The sequence below is a fragment of the Dicentrarchus labrax genome, unplaced genomic scaffold (assembly GCF_905237075.1).
Source record: "Dicentrarchus labrax unplaced genomic scaffold, dlabrax2021, whole genome shotgun sequence".
Taxonomy (NCBI): domain Eukaryota; kingdom Metazoa; phylum Chordata; class Actinopteri; family Moronidae; genus Dicentrarchus; species Dicentrarchus labrax.
Genome location: NW_026136701.1, coordinates 17,193,684 through 17,212,437, shown reverse-complemented (window position 1 = coordinate 17,212,437; position 18,754 = coordinate 17,193,684). Strand labels below are relative to the sequence as shown.

Here is an 18,754-nt window from a genome sequence, read left to right as displayed (position 1 = left end):
TGAACGCAAAAGCTAGCATTTGACGATGATAACTTGCATCACTTACAAAGAGAAAGTGTAACAGAACACAAATCTGGACGTTTTCTTTTCCTGTTTTACATGAGTTGCATTGTAATAGTTTTGATGAGAAATTATAGATTAGATTTGTTTAAGCCGTGAATGCCAGAACATTCTGTGCCGGTGCTCAATCTAAACACCACGACAGAGCGCCGACCTGCTATCAAGAAGCAATAATAACATCAGCTAAAGGAGCTTCATATCATCCTTCCAAAGGGCTTCCGATCAACTTTCAACTCCAAGCACTTCTTCATGACAGTCATCGAAGCTACTTTTTAGAAATATGATTCTATGGTAGGAATTCCTCTAAGCACTCAGTCGAAACAACCTCTCCACTAAAAACACACAAGACAAGGTACTTTCACTTCAACCAAGGGAGAGATTTTCGAGGGCTTTAGGACTTGTGGACTGTCTCCCCGATATTGCAGGAGCTCGAGTGTGAAATAAAAGTAAATGGGCAGACTGGAGAAGGCGACATATATCTTCGTTTCTCTGAAGGCAAGGGGACAGAGCGTGGACCGCAGCAAGCAACGCGCACACACACACCACAACAGCAGCCCTGATACAGAAAATTCTGTACTCCAGCACTTTTTCGCCACTTAATCAATGAGTCCTACAGCAGACCAGCTTTCTGCTCCTTTATATTCTGAATCCTGGTTTACATGTACACATTACACACCCATTGCATTTTAATATTTATAATGCAAGCAATTTTCTACCAGTGTGTGACCTTTCCTAAATAAGTTTACTATTATTCATTAAAGTTTAAAAGCTGTGCAATAAAAGACAGTAGCAGTAGCCTTGTAGTACTTTTTCTCTCTTGGATTATAAAGTCAGGCTGCGACTGCTGACCATACAGACAATTCTGTGTGTGATTTTTATTTATTGTCATCTAAGGTTATCATTTGAAAAGGATTTAATATGCAAATTAATCAGATAGATCTATATCTATATAAATACATTTAATTATAGAATTTCAGGGATCATCAACTCTAGAACGACCTGCCAAAGGGGGCTCGGGCAAGCAAAAAAAAGTAGAAAAACACATTATTGTAGATTTGCTTTTACTATAATTTCATAATATGCGTCTTTCTTAACTTTTGCTGCTGTATATACTTTGTCTTTAAAGGTTAATCTTACATTTTATTTCCTTTGATACCTTTTCAGATTTTGTTTATTTAAAAAGCTGTGTCATTTGTCAAATTATTACTATTACAGATATCATTTGGATCACTTGTTTGTGTCACTTGTTTAACTCCTTGACCCACAATCTCTATGTTTGTTTGTTTGTCAATTCATTTGAATGGCGATTAACCCTTAAACAACTGATTTTAAGCTTGATAAGCTATTTTTTATGTTTCTATACAATTATTCTTTATGTTTAATTCAATCTGCAAATCAACTGATCAGTGTCCCACACAGGAAGCAGTCGCTGGGCTTCAGACAATCTATTCCGCAGAGTGCCAGAGGTGGATGGCTGAGTCTGGGCAGGCTTGTGGCAGGTGGCAGGTGTTCCACAGCCCTCTGACCTCAATTCCATTTGTCCTCATGCCAAAGGAATGAATGCCAGCGAAGGGGAATGACATTTAGCCTGGGATAACCACGCTCATGAGGAAAAATACACACACACCCAAAGTGCTCCGAACGGGAAGAAGCTGTTAACTTTTCTAGAAATCGCTCCAGTTTATAACACCGACCCTGTAATGTCCATCACCTTAAGAGGCCATGGATGATCAACCTGATATGGACAGCCATCTCACTGAGCCATCTTTAATATGTTCATGGTTGAGAGACACGAATAAAACAGCTCAAGAGTGGGGCAGCAACCTGCTAGAGCCGGAAATAGCTATGGCCAAGGACAAGGCGAACTGCTGCTTCTGCACGGACCAGCCGCTTCAGGCCAGCCGCTGCTCACAACACACAGTGACGGACCAGCATAACAGTAAAAAGAAACAACAAATGAACTTCAAGGGCTATTAGCTACACTAATAAAAAAAAGTCAATGCAAGACAGATGCTTCAAAGGCCTCAAAGGTAGTCTAATATCAATTTGAGACCATACCATCTGTTGGGGAGATGGATGAAGCCTATAGGCCTGTTTCAAACTTCAATCAATGTCAAACTAAATTGAGATTCCAAAGCACATTTTATAGCAGGATAAACTATGATCAGTGAGGTAGTGGAATTAAACTTCTTTTATCTTTAATAGCTTATACTACCAAATTTAAGTGGAATCTGTGGAAGAATTTCCTCATAAAGTGGTCAATTTATTTTGATTTACAGTTCATTTGTTCATAAGAACAATTTTAAGGGGGAAGCATGACACAAGACGGCAGCAGTGTATTACATAATATGTTTAGGGGATACTGAAAAAAGACAATTAATCTGTGACTTTGATCTATAAAGTTTGCATATTTTTCTCAAAACACATATATGTAATAGTAATCTTTGACTGAAAATGTATCTTTACAACAAATACAACAATTTGTGAAAAACGCACGCTCTAAAGTGCCATCTTTTTATAAACTTTTGATGCCTCCACTGACAGTTAACTGACAGTTAATCAAACTTGTGCATTTTTTTAATGTCAATGATTGGACCTTGTCTGTCTCTTAGTTTAGACCTGTAGGTGGTGATCCCAAATCTTTCATTCCAACAGAGGATGATTAAGCAATGGATTAGTAGTAACAGATTAGTCATTCTGCCATGGCCGCTGTCCTCTGGCTGCTAAGCAGCAAAACATGAAGTCTAGTGGTTGTAGTTTTGGCTACTATTTTCAAAGGTTTGATATGGCCTGATCATAATAATGCTCTGATATTTGTCTTGTGTTACAGCTGTTTCAGCCAAGACAAATACTCAGTGTCAAAATATGTCTGTCGAATATGTTGTTCATTAATAGGGATACAAATCTAAAGGTAGCACCCATTTGATTTTGATTCAGGGTGCTAAGATTTTAACTTTTTGTTACTGTTAGACTATACTGAATTTTAATCGAGGACTTGTGTGCATCAATGCTGAAACATTCAAGAAAGAATCAGAATGCATCAAAGGCAATTTTCCCCACCACACTTATTATCTATGAATTTAGTGTGTGAACATTAGAAATATACAAGGTTTTTAAAGTAGGAATTTAGGGATTCAGCATGTCTGTATCTAACCTAGACTTTGCTAAAAGAATTAAACAGATATTTATTCAGATCCTGAGGATACAGTTTCCAGAGATTCCACTTAAACATGCCCTGGCCCCTCATAGACCCCAAACAGGTGTGACAGCTAGGACTCATAACGTGTGTCATACCTGGGGTTTCCTCGCAGGGCAGCATGATGCAAGGCATTGAACCCGTTATTGTTGGTGATGGTGACATCAGCACCAGCCTCCAGCAGCACTGACAGCATGTCATCTCTCTTCTTGCTTATGGCATCGTGCAGGGGTGTGTCCCCCTCTGAATCCTAAAAGGGAAACATTGTGTTACTACTCTCTTACTAATCGGTGATTCAATCCCTGCCTAAAATGACCTCTCTACTGCCGTATTATAACAAACATACCGCCAACCATCTAGCGCACAACAATCAATATACACCAGACTGATATTTGACAGTGCTGTTGTACATACTTGTTTTCTATTACCTTTCTTAAATGTCACAGCCTGTATAACAAAGCATTTCTCAATAGGTAAATAAGTCATAGGTAGATACCTGGAGGCTGGGGTGACAGCCAAAGTCCAGCAGGGTTTTGACCACCTGCAGGTGACCCTTGTTGACAGCTATGTGTAATGGAGTCTGCCTTCTCTTGTTCCTGGCGTTCAAGTCAGCACCGCCCCTCTGCAGCACCTCAATGACAGAGCCCTCATCACCAAAGGCTGCGTGGTGCACTGCCCGGTCTCCATCTTTGTCCTGAATACAGTGACACACCCGCACAATGACTCAGTGTTATATCTGTGAGTGGACTTCCACACCTTTTTTTCAAACTATAACATGCATTTACATGGGTTAAGATTTATTTGTGAGAATATGGATGAGAGAGAAGAATTTTTTGTAATTATACAAACCTCCGCTTCCAGGTCCACGTTGTGTTTAAGCAGCAACTTTAGGACATCCACATGACCATTCTGACTGGCTGCCTGCATAGCAGTGTGTCCAGCACACTGCCCATTCACCTGTAAACACATCAAGAGTCAAAATAGTGACAATATGGGTTAATATCGTGTTTCACGTTTAGATGTGGATCTACAGAATTAGCCGTTCACCTGAGGGTCTAGGAGATTGGTGAGGGTATGATTAAGCGTGTGTATGTGTGTACGTGCATGAACGGCTGGGTGTGCATGTTTCATCACCAACTGCAGCACTGCAAAAACTCAGAGCATAAATATTAATGTGGACTCCTTTGGGAGTCTTGAGACGTCTCTTGTCCTGGCAGGCGGATCACTTGGCCAAGCTCAGTGTGCTCAGCTTTAAGTAAATAATTCCACTGAAAGGCAGTAGGGCATCTGGCCAGCCTTCGCCACTGAGAGAGACACGCACACACACAGACACACACACACACAGACAGACACGCAAACTCATTCACTCTCTCTTGCCCTCTGAGTGAAGACAGTATTGCAGACTTGACGTACCCAGTTCTCATAACCTATACAGGGCACAGGGTTCTGTCCTGTGGCAAACGAGTGTTTTCCCTGGCCTATAACCTGTGTCAGAGCACAATCTGCAACCATATGGGGTTTGTAGATCTCTGCTTGATTCTGAATTGGGTCTGTGCTGCAGTGCACACCAATGCTCCTTGCTGCCTCCTCTGGGCCCAGCCTTAATGCTTTTCAGATTGAGAGAGATGCAGTAGTGGGAGAATTGCAGAGCTGTTTCCTATGAAACTCTCAGCCTCCTCAATATACTGAGAGGAGAGCAGGTATTCAAGCTCCAATTATCAATGTTCTCAGATATTTTGTATATAATCAATGAAAGAACTACTTGGTGTTCATCAAAAACTAGGGTAACAATACACTCAACTCACGATTCGCCAAAATTCACATTGCTGGGTTCACAATATGATTTTCTCACTATTTTTGCATTTAACAAATAACAAAATATGCAATGCATATTTCCTTTTGTGAAATTAAACTGATGTCTTTGTGCCTTGATACAACAATAAATGTTTTATATCACAGAGTTAAATCTAAATTACATTCCTTTCAATATCCATCTAGAAAGGTAGCAGCTGCTTTTAATAAAAGAATACTCCTTAAATGCTGTATGTTGAGCACTTACATCCACATCAGGTCTCTTGAGGATGTCCTCCACCTTGGCCAGGTCTCCATTGGCTGCTGCCTTGACCAGCTCCTCGTTGATGTCTCCCGACTCTTGTGTCTCAAATAGTTTCTTCAGCAGCTGAGACAGACGCTCTGGCCAAACAGAAGGGAAAAAAGTGACTGCGTGTAGATGTCAGAAAACAGGGAGCAGTGAGGACAAAGAACTAAGATGACACCCTTTTAATGTCAGTAGTGCATGTTCATACATACCTCCAGAGGCATTGCTGACAGCAGAGCCAGAGGGGGCAATCTTGGTGACAGCGGCAGGATTGTACGTCCAAGAAGTTCCACAAACCTCGACCTTTAGGTCACTGTCAGAGTAGATCTGCTGCACACGGCCCACCTTGCCTAGGGTCTGTTGATAAATGTTGCGACAAACTCATTAGTATATGGAGGGCTGTTGTCTTTGGGCTATGTTCTGTGTAACAGAGCCTGTAAGTGGCAGAGGAAAGATAGAGAGATATTGTTAGAATGAGCAAAAAATGTGGTCAGTGGAGGAAAAAGGATAAAGAGGAGACAACGCCAGCTCAACAAAGCAATTGTCCTACACAGAGCAGAAACAAAGCTTGTGGCAAAAATAAAAAACTAAAAAAATTACAAATTTGGGCTGTGTTTTCATTATTTAGAGGACATGTACTTGCAGGAGAAGAAAGATGGATATACAAGAAAGAGACCCTTTTACTGGCGAGGCTATTCTTCATCTATACAGGCAATAGAGAGAGGACAGAGCAAAATGCTTTCCAATTTTGAATCATATCATCTAGGTCCTGGCTATATGAGAAAGAGCCACTTTGAGTGTGTGTAGCCGGGTCTGGGGCTGTCCTGGAGGATGCCATCAATAACGGGGATTGCTGCAGTAGAAGCAGCAGCGGGCGGCAAACAGCCGTGGTTAGTGATCAAAGCTACAACCCATCTCAGGGTTTTAAGGCTCATTAGCTGCTGAGGGGGGCCAGTTTGGCAGGGACAAGTGGCATATTGGAGTAGACTGGCGTTACATAACCTAAGGCATGCTGGGCAGCAATGAATAAACTTCATAATAAGCGAAGAATAAAGTTGTGTTGACACTGAAAAAAGATAAATAAAAAAAATCGTCAGCAACACAGCCATTGACTGATTTGAGGGGAGGAATCGTGTCTCTGCCTGTTATAAATGGTGCAACATCTTTTAAAGAAAATGAGCGGTTGGCACTGCTGAGTGTGAGGGGAACAGAAGAAAATTACACACAGTTAGATGAATTGAGCCAAGTTTATAGAAGGTTCTTGAATGCAAATTGTGTGCCTGTGATGAAGTCCAAGTAAAAATTCAGATTTTTTAAAATCCTGAAAGTGTCTGGTGCCAATATCCACAGCACTAATTTTCTTACCAAGCATAACACAGACTCAGGTCAGGCCAGGTTTAAATTAAACTATCAAGTATAGTTTAGATTTAAAGATGTTTTGTCACCCTGAAAACTTTAAAGCTACGGTGGATAGTTTTATGTGACAATTAATAAACTACACAGAAACATACATTTTTATGAAAATCAATCATGAAATCATTAATCAGCCATTGATATTGAAACAGGGCTACTGAAACTTTTACACATTAGCATTTCATTTCAACATTTCAATTGACATTTAACTAAAGAAAGGGTAAAAGGGGGTTAAATTTGCCCAAATGAATGTGAGAATCTCTTACAGGCAGCATCGCCTCAGCCCACTCTCCATGTCCTCTTTGTAGCAGCTTGATGCGGTCGATGTCATAGCAAATCTGGACCAGGTCTCCCACTAGGAACTGGGAACTGCCTCCCTCTGCCCCAGCTGCTACTTCACCGCTGCGCACAACATTGGCCTTTGTCAGCACTGCTGGGTTGAATGTCCATCTGTGGATACAGAAATGAATGCATTCAAACAATTCAGACTAATTAAATCTCAGTTCATAACATATGATCCATGACAAAGTATAGATTCTGAGCAGTCAGATGGAAAATTTGAAGATTTGCAGGCTACGAATAAGTAATAAAAAACTGCAAAATAAAGAAAAATACTGTTTAAAAAGTGCAGTGGTGAGATTACATTTTTACTAAAAACAGACGGAAATTGAGAAGAGTCCCTTCTGTGTGTTTCCACTGAAAGGCAGTTGTGTTACAAACAATTATTTCATTACAGTGAAGATGTACTTAGAAGTGTTTGGTGGCTATTGACTGAGCTGAGGTGAAAAGGTTTATATAAAACTATGCTGATGAGACGATGAAATTTCACTGGCTCCATTCACTGGCAGCCAAGAAACCTGAACCAGTCCATCTAGGGACTCACCTGTTCCCACTGGGGTACTGAACAACAATATCGTGATCTTCATCGATGCCGCATACTGTCCCAGTGGTGGTGAGCGTCTCAAACATGCCATCAGTCCACCCACCGTGGCCATGTTGGAGGGACTGAACAATCTCTAGGTCTAAGTCAATGTTGACCAGGTCTCCAATCTGGAGCCCACCAGGATTTCTGTTGCCATTCTGCTCACCTAGGAGATGAGGGCAAAGTTATGCTATTAATAACGAAATTGCACTATCAAAAGTATTTGTTTTCCACAGCAACATTAGGAATCTGATTTTTTAATAGAAAAATAGAGACACAAATAGGAAAAGACATTTTAGAAAAACAAATTGTGCTAAATCTGTGAAAAAGATTGTACTGCAAAACTAAAAATAAATACATATGTTGTAGCAAACTGGTAACAACAAAACACAGAAGGAGCACTAATACATAGATTATAAATCAACAGTGCTGCTATCTATGAATAACTAGATTCAAGATTCATCCCAAAGGAAATTACTGAAGAAACGGTAATAGAAAACAATAAATAAGAAAAAAATAGCTAAAAGTGTGAAAAAGAGAGAGAGCAACTGTTGCTGGCCGCTGCTCGACACAGCGCCGGAACCGGAAAGATGAACCATCAAACCTAATGAGGGACTTCTGCTGCAGTGTTGAATGCAGAGAGACAATTCATTCCTGGGAGTCATGAAATGCTGTAACTGCATGACCTGAGCCTTTACCTGGTTTTGGCAGCCAGGTCACTATGTAGTGCTGCCATCTAGTGGCCAAACAGGATTAACTACAAGTGAAACTCCCCTAATGCCCTTGAATTCACTGCACCAGAACGATAGGTGAGCGAATTGGTGCAATAATGACGGTGGACACAGATCACTGGCTTACTTACCTAAAACGGGACAGTGGTCTCTGTAAAAAGAGCCTCCTTTGGCATCCTGGACACATTTCAGATCCGACTGAGAGAGAAAAGAGGGACAGGGTTAGATAATTACCTAGGGTAATTCCATTAGTAGAGGGGCATGATGATCATGAATAATAAAACTGAGAATTTTCACACTTCAAGCTGGAGTGTCAGTGTAGTTTGCCTAGAAAACCAACAATATCAGTGCCCTAAGGGGAAGGCAGGACAATGAAACACTACATTGCTATGGAGAGAAAGCATCATATCTTTTGTGATGACTCAGATGCGCAGCCACTGTGGCAGAGTTAGAGGGCAGAGATGATTGTGAGGCACAGCAAACATTCCTCTGAACTGATGGAACACTTAAGTCCTGAGTACAAGTCCCAACAAATTAATAACTCAAGTCTTTCCTACAGTATACAGCCAGCAGGGCACTTTTGATGCTTTGTGCACAAAGGAGACATTACAAAACAGGAAAAGGTGTTGGCCTCACATGCCGCATTTGGAGCATACACTAATCTGCAGTCCCTTTGTATTTGTTAGCAGGATTTGATCACTGTCTTAATAAGAAACAAAGCCAAAATAAAACTGTCAAAGATGGGGGGTCTCATCCATGACTTACTAAATCCAGAGGCAGATGCCATCTACTTTCCTATTAGCCTATTACAATAACAAAGGACAAATCTGTTACGAAACCGGGAAACCTGATTGGCCTCTTTTGTAAAAAGACAAGAGCCGTCTCCACCAATGAGAAAGAAGAGCTTTTCATCCGAGACGCGTGTGTAGATACTTTTGCAACAACCCAAGAGAATGTCCCCCTCCTCTAAAGTTGACCTCCATGTTCACTCTCTCCCCCTAAAATGCAGAAAGAACAGCTTGCCTTTATCATGCAGATACCTTCCCCTTCCAGCTGCCTGTACAATGGCGCCTTACTCATGCTGGCTGCGTGGCTCTCACAAAGGCCTGGCAGCAAAAGAAAGAGCCTCAGCCCTGCGGTCAAACACAAAAGCCACCTGACAGCTGATCTTTTGTGAGACTCTGTGTGTGTGTTTGTGTGTGTGTGTTTGTGTGTGTGTGTGTGTGTGCGTAAGGGTCAGGGTGGAAGTTTGCTCACCATTCCCTCAAAGCCAACTCTGTACAGGTTCTTGGCCCCATTGTCCCACAGTACGTAGGCAGCACTGTGAGGGCTGGCTGCGCTCCAGTCCTGGATCTCTGTCACCTGTGGATGAGGAGGAGGATTGAGATGAGAAAGACAGAAAAGTACACATTGGAAGCAGATTGTTTTGTGTTTTTCTCAGAATCCCATGACAACTTTCAGTGTGAAAAAGGTTTTGACCGGCTGTATGTTAAAATATAATACTGACCAGAAGGGGATTGTATTCTTACTGGGAGGTTTCAAGCAGGTGTTTTTCATCTTAAAACCTCATGATGACAATACATATGATACTTTATTGATCCCTGTAGAGAAATTATCTTTTCAAATTGAAGGTCAGAGTCAAGGTTGAACTACTGAACAGAAATCCTAGAGCCAAGTAAGTATTCAGTGTCTAGCTCAGGAGATGTCTGTTGAACTTGAGCTCCTTTAGTCAAAGGGTTCAGTATCTTCTGGCCATATCCAGGGTACCAATTTGTCAGACTTACAGTTTTAGTTTTATGTACCACTTTTTTCCAACACTGTGAAAAATTGTTAATGTAACCAAGGAAAGCATGAGTCCTTGGCAAGCTGAAGTAGCAAATCTATACATGGTAGTATCAGAAGCTCTGTACATTGCACATTCACTGTGTTTGGACTTCAAGGAAAATGTAATTCCCCAGCTACTATAAATATAAATATTCTCATCAAGAAACAAATTTGATTAGACTTTGATTCTTAGAATCGCAATTAGATTTTATTTTAATTCTCCCTGCATTGCAATTTCATGGTCAATACTAAACGTTTTATTCTTTTATGTTATTTCACCAGTTGGAACTAGTTGTGAAATCTCCAAGAATGTTTTAATTAAACCTTTTGCAACCATTACTGTGTTAGTTTGCAAAGAAAAAAAGACAAATTCAAGCCTAGTACTACAGGTTTCAGAGAGCCTTCTCCCCTATTAAAAAGGGAATTAGAATTAGAAGTATATAATGGAAATCAGAGTCTGGGTATCCAAATATGGCTAGCTGGATCTTCTTTGATAAATGCAGGACAGTTACACGCTTCAATATCTGTGTATGTTTCCATCAATTAGCCTTATTGGAACATACTCAAGGGCTGGATCCAAAGTATAGTTGTGGTTATATAGTATCCCTAGGTCAGCCAGAAAATCATTTTCTCTTCATCGTCACACCAATTTAGTGGATATATCCAACATATATTTGGAATACACAGATGGTCAGTCCATGTTTTTTGGCCGCAGCAGTTCCGCTGTTTTACAGAACTTGGAAAGTCTGCTGTAGGAAATGTTCTTCACTAATAGTACTTATAGAAAACACACAAAGACACAAAAACAAAACTTTTACATTAAATAGATAAAAGGCATGCTCTACGCCAAACATAAGTACTAAAAGCTGCTCTCCTTACGCTTTTCAGGGTGAGGTGGACCATTAATGTGTTAAAAAATCCAGGGACCTCACCTTTGCTTCACTGAAACCGTCAACTAAAACCCTTCAATTAAAAAAATCATTCATCTTTTGACTGCCTCTCCTGCTGGTCCAGCATAAAAACTTAATCGAAACCACAAAAAATCATCCAAAAAGACACATCTGCGACAACATTTTTACACGGGCTTTTCTTCGGGTTACTACTTATTATATTACATTATGACTAATGCTATACCCAACTTCTGTAGTGCGAGCCAGCTCACAGCTTTTGGCTAAAAAGTTTTGAAAGGCACTGCAAGCCAAGAAGAATTATGTATTATATGCCTAAAAAAGCAACGATGTATGAATGAGGGACTGCAAAATCAATTCAAATTTGGAAGATATGGTTAGGATTTTCACAAGACAGTTCTCTCTTCATCCCAAGCAGCACAACACTTTCATCACACTGAGAAAGTGTCAAGAAAAGAGCTGTATTGAAGTAAATGAAATCTTTAATTAAAAGCTGTGCCTTAAGTAAATACAGAAATCAAATCGTTAAATTATTTCCAGGCCCCTTACAGAGGTAATTGATTAATGGGCCTTAGGAGGTAATATTCATGCTAAACTAATGGAACATCTAAGCTGCAGGACATGCAATAGCAGTTTTCTGGAGAGCATATTGCTTACAGCATCATAAAACAGTAATGAGATATGCCATTAAATAACACAGCAAAATGAAGTCTTAAATTGCCTGGAGGGGCTCTTAAATTGAATACTCTGGGGTCTGGACCAGAGTCAAAATACAAGCACTTTACAGCACATTTACAGCATAAATCTAAATAGACTGTGCTAAACAAATGCAACCTCATCAGACATTGTATTACTCTCTAATGATGTATTTAAGCCTGGAATAACCTGCAGCAAGGAAGTCTGTTTATAGCCTCAGTAAAGATATATAGGAATCAGCAGAATGTAACCAAGGAATAAAGGGTTTTCTGTGACACATTTTACTAGTTCCTATTATCAGTTCTATTCAAATTACGTTTCAAAAATCTTCCAACACATGATCCATTTTTTTTAAAATCCTTAAAGAAGTCTCGTCTCGTCAACCGGAGTTTAGAAAGAACACGGTCCTATATTTTCCACTAAATCTGGAATATTGGCTGTAGCTGCTTAAGTTTAACAAGAGGGCTAAATTATTATTCTTCACTTGTGGAAAATTATGCTGAATCTTTACCCTCACTATATTTTTTCAGTTTTGATTTTCTTTCTAATTTTCGGTGGAGTAAGTCACAAAAAAATAGTACAGTTTCACTTACGGGATTTGTTACTCTCCACTCCAGCTACAGGTGGCTGATATCAATATATTATTGACACAGTGAGACAAGACTGGTTATTATTGTATGCATTACAATGGATTGCAGATAAGGGATATCATTTTCGTAAAAAAAAAAAAAAAAGAGGCTGCAGATAAATGATAAAGTTATCTTGATTATTGTATGGCTGCAGTAACATCATGCAGCACACCTAAGTAGGCACCACAGGACTGGACTGTTTGTATGTACAAAAATGTTAAGTCAGTCAGAGCCCTTCCTGTATTGGTTGAGTCTCCAAGCCATTTCAAATCGAGTCATATCCTAGGATGCAAGTTTGTTTTTTCCTCCCTTAGATTGTTTTGGACAAGTCATCAGGGTCACGCTCCTTCAGTGGCACACATGTGGTGGTGATGGCCTCTGGTGGGCTCAGCAAGCCCACCATGCCTCAATGGATATCTTATTCACTTAATTATGCAGATTTTACATTTTTTGTCACTAGAACTGTATTTAACATGCTGTTTATTCATTCATTCCACAAAAAAATAGAAAGGTGTCTGCACACAAGGATTTATTGGAAACTCTATCTGTTGGCCTTCTTTTTTTTTTAAACCATCAAGCACCTTTAAGTTGTACTCAATACACCCTGATGTCTTGTCTATTGCAGACGACTCTGCAGGGCTCGAACCTAGACAAGCCCTCTGGTGATGTGTAAAACACATCAGTGGCAAAACAGAGTGGTAAAGGTCATATGCTTTTCACTACATGAGAAATAGTGAAGGTAAAAAAATCTTTCAAGCACTGGCCAAACTGGGTGACTGCCAGACTTAATCGAGTCTGGATCCCTGTTGGCCTTAGTTAAGTGCTGCGTGCTGTATTTTCCCAGCTTTGTATTGCACAAATTTAACGGTCAAAACAGTAAGCTTGGTGATCAATAGCACAGTAGCAAAGTTGCAGACACTTCTATCGGCTGGTACCCTACCTTTCCTCTCCTTCCGTTGCCTCCATCTTGGTCTTCCCACTGCCAGTCCACTCCTCTCACCACCCGGCCACCAGTGAAGATCCCTCTGGCTGTGATTTTCTTTGACTTGCGGCGCGATTCCAAAAGTACTCTGTTCATATTAAAAGAAAAATTCAAATAGAAACCATTATTTTCATTTGGGCTAAGCTTGAACCACTAGTGTGACACTGTCACAGCATTCAACAGCAGGTGTTTACAGGGGGTCCATTTACATGGATTCATTTTCTGTTTTTTCAATTACTAGCAAATATGCATTGCAGAGGGGATCCTAGAAGCTCCCCCTGTTAACCAGTGTCCTTAACTGCTCTTCCCTGTGCACCTACTGTTCTGGAGTCATGGAGTAAATTACTTTCAGCAAATGGGACATGGCTACAGATGAAAATCTTACTGTGAGCGTTGGGCCTTAACAGCATCTCATCTGCTGTATCAACCATGCAGTCCTTGAAAATCATAACAGCTGTCTCAGCATTAAACAGCTAATGTTGAATGACAGAAAAAGAAATCAAACCAGAAACATTTGTCAGAGCTCCGAGCACCACATCCTTACTGACCTATCTTTTCAGTTCTTTGAAATCACAAAACACACCACTTCACAATGACAAGAGCATTGAGATGAGGTATCTAAAAAGGTCAAAATTAATTTCGACTTTCCACTGCCTTTAAGAATGCCATTTTATGTAGTTAAATTCAAGGAACACATTGTGTGTCATTGAATATCAGGTGTCATGTTGTAACATTACGAATAACAATAATTTTGGTAATTGCACGGCATTCACACCACTGACAATTCCTTCCCTTTTCATCAATACCCAACAATCATGGCACTGCAAATGAAAAGCCAGTGGTTAAGTCATCAAATGCAATTTTATAGTCCAAGTCTAAATTCCAGGTCAGCTACAAGCCTAACCAATGAAAAGGCAATAGAAAATAAAACATCCAGCTGAGCTCTAACCATCAACCTCAATATGTGCCTCGATGGTAGACAACGGCAGCTGGACAGTGTAGGTCTAACCCATGCAAACAGCTTGAGGCCTCTAACCACTCCCTCTTCAGCAGTTAGTGACAGAATCTAATGTGGTGTAACAAAACACCCCACCACGCTGTCGGAGCAGTGTGAGCTGGGGAGACCTCCAGCACCCATTGTGCATTATGCAATGTCTGTCTCGGGGGAAATGAAGTCGTACTCAGTTGAAAAGGCTACCAGCTGTTGGGCCATGTGTTCATTTACTAAACTATAGTGTTTGGCTGGAAAAAACCTGAAATGGATGAAGCATCATCACAGTAGTGACAGTCTATGCAATAACATGTAAATGCAACTTGTGGAATTTAGTGAGCGTACATACTCACTAACAGCTCCAAATAATGCATTTAAAGTTTTTAAATCAAATCAGTGATTGATTTGTTTTTCCAACAACACATGAGCTACCCTAATCTATATGTAGAGAATCACTGAATGCAAAGCTGCCTCGACCAATTTGACTTGATCTTGTCGGTACATGAATTAATTGGTAACAATGTTTCCGCTTTGCATAAACCACACCTAACACATTGTTTTCACTAGAATCCTAGACCCGAGGGTAGATACACTTACACATACTCTCATATGTTTAACACATACAAATACACAGCACCTCATGTAGGATTAATGATATTGTGCACTGACCATGCCCTAGACTGACGTTTGCCCAAACTGTAAAATCTTCTGTACCAACTTCTAATGTCCTGACTGAAAACTTAAACTTTTCAGTAAACCTACTGTTGTCTTCACAGTAAAACACATTCACACTAAAATGAGCTTATTGTGAGTTACACGCAGTTAAGTGCTGAGTCCATATACTGTAGATGGTATTTTTACACATCGACATGAGCTTCCAGCAGCAAATAAAGAGCAAAAGAGGAATCAACAGGGCTCCCGCTGTGATAATGCCATTTGAGTGACAGAATGACCACAGGCAAATAGTGATAAAAAAAAAAGCAATATTAAGCACAAGGGATTGCTGTAACACTCTGCTGACTGAATGAAGTGAAAACAACAGGCAGTGCATGTCTAGTGTTATTCTTTGTTAATATTATAGGATTAGTAACTTCTGGGACAGTTATTACACACTTGTAAGTCCTTCGTGTTCAACAAGAAGCTCTCTTGCCTAGTAATGTAGTAAAAAAAATGTTTTCATTATATTAGTATTTCTAATATATGCAATTACAATTTTTTCCGCGGAGTCAAAGTAGTAAATTTGAAAGTCAGCTGCAAAAGAGACTTTTTAATCAATGTGCACTTTACGTTTTATGAGCATGCAGGCTTCTGAAGACATAAATAGAAAAACAACAAAAATATGGGAAATCTGCTCAAATAAATTCTATAAATGGGAAGCACTGCATTAATATAATTTTTAAAAAGGTCTGACTGGATCTTAAAATGAGGCTGAGTTGTTGCCTGGCAACTGACGGCCGGGAGCATAGAGATAGATTATGTCTGCCTGTGAGGCAGGGTGCACAAAAGACTTCTCACATGTCACACACACACATAAAGCAACATAAAGCCAAACTTAAGGAGTAAAAGGCAAGACAACCAATCACAGTGAAGTGCGGGGATTAGCTGGCTTCCTTATGTTTATTTTATCATTGATGGGTCTAAGGTGAGGCACAATAATGGTAAATGTTGCTGGGTTAACTAACCTCTCACTGCCTGGGGTGGTGATCCTGTAGAACCGGTGTCTCAGGTGATGCTTGTCTCCATGGTAACAGGTTGTGCAGAGGTCGTAATTGGTGCACTCAGCACATTTCCAGCGAATGCCAATGATGGGCTGTTGACGGCAGGTGTCACACATGGTTCCATCATGCTTGATGCCTGAGGAGGAACATTTAGTTAAGATTAAGAAATTGGGGTTGTATTGCTTAATAGTATATGTACATTGCACATCAGTAAAACCATCTGAATAACAACAACATGTCCAAAAAATAAAATTAAACTTATTCTATATGCAATCTGAACTCTATGTGTTTGACATAGTCTACGATACTATGCTACTTGTCGATATTCTCCATGCCTTTTAGGGAGGCTATATTTATTCTCACAAGATCCTACACCTGTTAACAGTTAGAATAGTTTTGGCTTTAAAGCCTCTTATTATTCTCTTTTCAAGATGTGGTTCATACTTTCGAATAAAAAACAGAACAACAGAAAAGTTAACTGCTCCTCATCCCATGATGCAGCAATATAAAGAACTAAATGAAGCCTTTCAATTAGATAGGTGCGGAAAAGTGTAACTATATTGGCATGTAATGCTATAACAAGTACAGGCAGATAAACCTAAACAATGGTAAAGAGGTCCTTAGATAACATATGTCTATGCATACACAATACATACTTTTATATAATGAGCTAGAAGAATGTTTTTTTTCTCTCAATGTAAAATTTGGAGTCATAAGCTATGCTGAACATGCATGCCGGTATCTTGTATATTTCCCAAAGCTTATTTGCATGTCTTGACAGAGACAGCGAGCCGTCTGTGACATATCTGTTCAGACAGGATGTCTTTAAATACTCATCTTGTTTTTACACAAGCAGTCAAGCAAAAGTTTTCTACAGAATAAAACTTGTGCTGCGTCCGAGATTTACCTGATACACCGATGTTTCTTCAACAACCTAACTATTTTAAATGACTGAACCTTTGCGTTGCTGCTGTGATCTTTAAATCAGAGCAACAGTCGATTTTCGTTGTCTGGGTTTTCACCAAAAGCCCTAAAACTTAGGCCAACTAAGGCCAACAAAGGGATCAATATCTTGCCTGGAGAAGACACAAATTGGGTCTGAAAGTGCTGGTAAACAAAATCAAACTGATGTAAAGTTTACCTGTTGGAGCACTGTCTAATATCCTCACGTCGTAAGCTCCAGAGCAACGGTAGTTCGCAGCCGTCCCATTATCCCAGACAACCACCACCTCCTCTGGACTTTCAAAACTCCTGACGGTGCCAACATGTCCTTCTCCACCATCCTGCTTCCCCCACTTCCAGTCGGGTCCGCGAACCACTCTCGCTCCCACTCCTTCCATCATCGCCCGGTTATTCCTGCCGGTGGTCATTTACGAAGAGGATCTCGCAATGCCACAGAAATGAGTTAAGTTAGTGAGTTGGTTAGCACGACAGCAGTCTTGGCTAGACAGCTATCGGTGCGCTGATGGACAGTTTCCAAACCCAAGTGCAAGCAAGTCCCAACAGGAAAAGAGACAGGAACGATCCACAAAGCTAGCCCGCTAGCTAAGTTAGCTACCTAAGGAGGCTCTTTGGACCCTCTTGGAAAAACTATTCCCACAAGCTAACGTCAACTGCAAGACAGTGTCTCATCAGCGTTTCCTCCGAGAATAAGACACCAATTACCCTAAAAGCCTATTAAGTATCCACATTGCTAGCTTAGCAAGATCTCAGTAGTCAGCAAGCTGGCTCTCTCCTCCACTCCAGACACAAGAATGCCACCTCTTCAACTTAGCAAGCTAGCGAGCCGAGTTGCTAGCTATCGCAATGCTAGCGAGATAAGCCTCTCCTGGCTAGCAAGTCCTTATCGCCGAGGTAAATGTGGTCCTTCTCGGTGGCGGCGTGTCCTGTTTGTTGTTTTCTGTGGGGCTGAAAATTCATCCGAGGTGCTCCCTTTGTCAGCCAGAGACTGGTTCCCTGGAGTCAACTCAGAATAAACGCGTCGCCATTATTGTCAATCATCGTTCAGACCTCAGACGAGCAACAACTAGCTCCGGAGATAAACGACAAAGCACGAAGACTCGAGGCTCGGGAAAACAAGCACGAGTCCGGCCCACGACGCGCGTGCGCACCTGCAGCGTTCAAGACTATTTGTTCAAAGTGTGAAAGAAAAAAACACAATCTATTGTATTCTGAGCCTTTTAATGATGTTATGATATGTTTATTATTTTTTTAACTGGGCATTTTACCAATCAGAACAACAATTTAAACTCACTTCTTATAAATATCATCATTTGCACAGACATTGTACACACTTTAGTTGATTTAACATCACTAAACAATCAATGTCTGAGTCACAACATGTAGAATTTTAAATTTTGAGGAATAAAATAACCTTTTTTTCAATTTACTGCATAGAAAATGTATATATATTTTAGCTGTAAGGACATACAGTATATAAATCATCCTCACACTAGATATCTACAATATAGACTTTATAGTGTGTATTGCACATTGGATCTATAGTGGTATCATTACAGCTGACTGAGCTGATCGCAGCTGATGGCAGATGACATTAATTCAAATACTCATGAGATCCAACCCACA

General features: G+C 40.3%; 1 protein-coding gene across 5 annotated transcripts in view; it reads right to left on the bottom strand.

Moving 5' to 3' along the window:
* Positions 1-18,220, bottom strand: part of mib1 (MIB E3 ubiquitin protein ligase 1) — a 54,656-nt gene extending 36,436 nt beyond the window's left edge. For 4 of the 5 annotated variants that reach the window (XM_051406187.1, XM_051406195.1, XM_051406210.1 and 1 more), the window contains exons 1-12: positions 17,310-18,220; positions 16,133-16,304; positions 13,418-13,547; positions 9,678-9,782; positions 8,552-8,618; positions 7,651-7,855; positions 7,034-7,217; positions 5,567-5,711; positions 5,316-5,449; positions 4,106-4,213; positions 3,753-3,950; positions 3,355-3,506 (exon numbers count right to left, since the gene is read on the bottom strand). In XM_051406187.1, coding sequence (XP_051262147.1) covers positions 3,355-3,506; positions 3,753-3,950; positions 4,106-4,213; positions 5,316-5,449; positions 5,567-5,711; positions 7,034-7,217; positions 7,651-7,855; positions 8,552-8,618; positions 9,678-9,782; positions 13,418-13,547; positions 16,133-16,304; positions 17,310-17,538 — 1,829 coding nt within the window. In that variant the 5' untranslated portion in view covers positions 17,539-18,220. The remainder of the gene's footprint in view (positions 1-3,354; positions 3,507-3,752; positions 3,951-4,105; positions 4,214-5,315; positions 5,450-5,566; positions 5,712-7,033; positions 7,218-7,650; positions 7,856-8,551; positions 8,619-9,677; positions 9,783-13,417; positions 13,548-16,132; positions 16,305-17,309) is intronic. The other variant, XM_051406202.1, reaches the window with a different exon arrangement.
* Positions 18,221-18,754: the final 534 nt, after the last annotated feature.